General features: G+C 40.7%; 1 protein-coding gene across 1 annotated transcript in view; it reads right to left on the reverse strand.

Moving 5' to 3' along the window:
* LOC309491649 (protocadherin Fat 4-like) overlaps nt 1-3,308 on the reverse strand; it is a gene marked incomplete at its 5' end in the record, with an annotated part of 53,980 nt that extends 50,672 nt beyond the window's left edge. Inside the window, 2 exons of the mRNA XM_082190703.1 lie at nt 2,496-2,729; nt 3,206-3,308. Of these exons, the coding sequence (XP_082046829.1) occupies nt 2,496-2,729; nt 3,206-3,308 (337 nt within the window). The remainder of the gene's footprint in view (nt 1-2,495; nt 2,730-3,205) is intronic.
* Nucleotides 3,309-4,940: the final 1,632 nt, after the last annotated feature.

Genomic DNA, 4,940 nt, shown 5'->3' on the forward strand with positions numbered 1-4,940 from the left:
GAAGCAGGAGGACTGAACTGGTTTTAGGGAGTTTAGACCAGTCTTTTAAACAGGGCTAACGAGTCTGTAATAGTGAAAACTCTGAGCCGGGATTGAGACATCTGATCACGTTTAAACCCAGAGCACAAACTTCAGCAGATTTACTACCGAAACCAGTGTAGAAGATGTAAGAAACGTCTGCAGATTGTGTCCGGGCCAGAACATCAGTCACAGTGTGAGTTTCTCTCCGCGCTCGACAACCGTTTCCGACGCTTGGCAGATTCACACACTATTTACTGTCTAAAGTTCCCGTCGATGTCCGGAGCGAATCCCTGCCGTTACAGCGGGTCATGTGACCCTCAGAGGAATGAAGGAGAGGCACCGGTCGGCTGAGACGGGTTAACCAAAGACCAGAGAACACACACACACACACACGTATACTTAGCTATCTAAATAGGGATATTGCATAGACGTAATGGTTTTTATACCGAACCCTACCCATCTCACACACACACACACACACATACTAACCCGACCCCTAAACCTACCCATCACTCACACACACACACACACACATACTAACCCGACCCCTAAACCTACCCATCACACACACACACACACACACACACACACACACACACACATACTAACCCGATCCCTAAACCTACCCATCACTCACACACACACACACACACATACTAACCCGACCCCTAAACCTACCCATCACTCACACACACACACACACACATACTAACCCGACCCCTAAACCTACCCATCACACACACACACACACACACACATACTAACCCGACCCCTAAACCTACCCATCACTCACACACACACACACACACATACTAACCCGACCCCTAAACCTACCCATCACACACACACACACACACACACACACACACACACATACTAACCCGACCCCTAAACCAACCCATCACTCACACACACACACACACATACTAACCCGACCCCTAAACCTACCCATCACTCACACACACACACACACACACACATACTAACCCGACCCCTAAACCTACCCATCACTCACACACACACACACACACACACACACTAACCCGACCCCTAAACCTACCCATCACTCACACACACACACACACACACACACTAACCCGACCCCTAAACCTACCCATCACTCACACACACTAACCCGACCCCTAAACCTACCCATCACACACACACACACACACACACACACACACACACACACACACACACACGTATACTTAGCTATCTAAATAGGGATATTGCATGGACGTAATGGTTTTTATACCGAACCCTACCCATCTCACACACACACACACACACACACACACATACTAACCCGACCCCTAAACCTACCCATCACTCACACACACACACACACACACACACACACACACACACACTAACCCGACCCCTAAACCTACCCATCACTCACACACACACACACACACACACACACTAACCCGACCCCTAAACCTACCCATCACTCACACACACTAACCCGACCCCTAAACCTACCCATCACACACACACACACACACACACACACACACACACACACACACACACACACACACACACGTATACTTAGCTATCTAAATAGGGATATTGCATGGACGTAATGGTTTTTATACCGAACCCTACCCATCTCACACACACTCACACACACACACATACTAACCCGACCCCTAAACCTACCCATCACTCACACACACACACACACACACTAACCCGACCCCTAAACCTACCCATCACTCACACACACTAACCCGACCCCTAAACCTACCCATCACACACACACACACACACACACACACACACACACACACACACGTATACTTAGCTATCTAAATGGGGATATTCCATAGACGTAAACATTCTTAAATCAAGATATATTTACTGGAGAAGGAAATTAGTTAAGATATTAAGTCTTGTTTCCTAGAATGATCAAAATGAAGTGAGTTTATGCTTAAAGCAAGAACAAATATCTGCCAATGGAGTCAGAAAAATTATCTTAATTGACCCTTTGCAGGGAGTTTGATTGACAGGCGATCTGACCAATCATAATCCGCCATCTGCCGAATCCGCCATTTTTGTCGCTGCCAGGAGAGTTAGTAGATTAACGTTGGAGGATTAGAACTTGAAAAAACTGAAGTTTATTTGATGCTATAAATGAACTAGAAGGAAGAGATGATCTGTTCATGAGGAGCTTTACCTGAGCGATCTGTCACGACACATTAAAGAGCCACAAAATGGTATTAATTGTTTAAATTTCTTACAAAAATGACCAAATTTGAAAGTTGATACATAGTTTCATATCAAAAGTCCCGTCTGTCGGCGCGTTGTCAGTGTCCTCTCTGCTCCGCCATGTATTTTTCACTGCGTGAGAACATGGTTGGGCATGAGAGCAACATGGCTCGTCAGACACACAAGTAACTAAAGGGGGCGGGGCTTTCCGAACAAGTCACTTCAAAGGAAAACAAGATTTTGCTTCTGACTCTTACCGGCGTCGTGAGCCGTGATGACCAGCGTGAATCTGTCCTGAGTTTCACGGTCCAGTGTTCGGATCAGGATCAGCTGACCGGCGGATGAGAGGCTGAAGGATCCGGCTTCATTCCCACTGGAGAGTGTGTAGATGATCTGACCGTTAGCGCCCAGGTCATCGTCCCGGGCCACAACCTGCCGACACACACCGAGAGTTAACACTGGGTTTCTGACGTCACAAACCACCTTGTAACCAATCAGATCAACGTGTGATCGTCAACCAGTGGATCTCTGAGCTGAGTGAGGGAGTGGAGGCGGGGCTCATTTGCATATTCATAGAACTGCGCATACTAAATGAGGCAAGGGTGTCGAGTTACATTCAAGATATTTTAAGGCATTAACTATTTTTTTTCAAGGATTTTTTTTTTAAATATGTGATTTTGGTGATCAAAGATGAGTTTTAAGGGATAAAATGATTGACTACAGCGGGACTTTAATGACCTTAAATTTGAATTTCCTGCAACTATGGAAATGGAGCACAAAAACATGATTGCAAATATTGTACAAATCCAGAATGATCAATAAAAAAGACCAGTTACCGTTAAGCATTACAAACAAACTCTGAATGATGGATCTGAAAGACATAGATCAAAGATTACAGGTTGTTTTTTTTGTTAATTGCTTATTATAACAATTTCTTTGCATTTTCTAGAAGCAGAAATGTTCACACGGGCTGGTTTACACTCTTGTGAGGTTTTGCGTGAGAGTCTGAGGCGCTGGCACACCTGACTCCAGCTCATTTCCTCTCTCAGGTGAGGTTTGTTTGGATTCATTATGTCATTTATCCGAAGTGTAAAGCGTTGTGCAGTTACGCCCCGTCACCGTACAGCGGGAAGCCGAATCCACTCCCTGCATTTATCATTCCAGCGACGTCAAACACTTCCAGTCACATTTCCAAGTAAGAGCGTGGTTTGTGTTGGAAATTTGCTCTTGTGTTTCTGCATGCCAAAGCAAATTCATAAATGCTGTAGAACCAAAGCCACCCGCTCTAAAGAGATGAACTAATGCTGCCTTTACATGCTAATCCCACTTTTAAAATCGCCACGTTCAAGTCCATATAAGGTTCATTCTTGCCTATTTCTCGGGAAAAGCCTGAATGTATTGAAGATATTTAGTCAATATCCATATTAAATAAAATGCAACGTCCCATTCATTGACAAATGCTGCATTCACTGAGTAAAATACATGCAATATGCATCAAATGGCTATTTATATAGGCCTACGTAAATAATGCATGATTGTAACCGTCAAGAGGAAACAATGTCGGATGTGGGAAAAATGAATCTGAATGAGACTGAACAACTCAGAAACTAACAATTATCCAAGTTTCCCAGTTGTAAATATGACTTGAGAGGCTGTTCATGTCCAATTTCTGACTAGGAAACCCATATTTATGTTAATACCGATAGCACATGAAGGCCTTTATTTTTTCCCAAATTACGTTTTTTTTCTGCAGATGCCGTTTTTTTCCCCATCTAAATATTTCTGGATTCCATTTAAATGGTTAAATTACATTTTATTAATAAAAAAAAAAAAAGTTATAATTAATTGAAATCCTGAGAGTTACACAATTGAACAATAAATGTATTAAACATTTAGCAAAAAATTTATTTTAGGGCCCTATGAAATCCATAATTTCCCCCCCCAAATTCAATTGTATTTTTCTTAAATAATAAATCTTTCTGGATTCCTTTTTAATGGTTTAATTTAGTTTTAATAATCAAAAAGCACGTCTAATCAACTGAATTCATAAAATTGTAATTTATAAAAAAAAATACAACAATAGGGCCCAAAGAAATGTTTTATTAAATTCTGGGTTGTCCGTTTAAATTTTTCTGGATTTAATATTTAATACAAATTTATTATCAAAAACAGCTGTAATCAAATTAAGGGCATAAAACATTAATCTTTAAATTAATCCTTTTATTTTTGCCAAACAAACTGATGCAAAACAGACATTTATGGTTAAAATGAAAACATGGATGAAATATTGTGTGATATTCCTTAAAAATATAGTTTTAATAATTGTATTATTATTATTATTCAATGTTATTGTTCTTATTACTGTGAGTGGTACATTCAACTGTACAATAGAAGGTAACACTTTATTTTACAGTGTCTTTGTTGCATATGTTACATGTACTTACCATAGTAATAACAGTAAATTATGCATAATTACATGCAATTAACCCTCAACCAAACCCTAATCCTACCCTAACCCTATAGTAAGTACATGTAGTTAATTAATATTACTCAGTACTTAAATATATAATTACACTGTAACAATGACACTTTAAAATAAAATGTAACCCAATAGTAATATATTTCTGTCATAATTTCTTCAAGTTAAACCGAACTTTTATTTTGGCGGGCTGCGGTGAAGAGCCGTGAGTTTATGCATGTTT

Source organism: Leuciscus leuciscus (assembly GCF_965113295.1).
Source record: "Leuciscus leuciscus genome assembly, contig: HAP1_SCAFFOLD_402, whole genome shotgun sequence".
Lineage (NCBI taxonomy): Eukaryota > Metazoa > Chordata > Actinopteri > Cypriniformes > Leuciscidae > Leuciscus > Leuciscus leuciscus.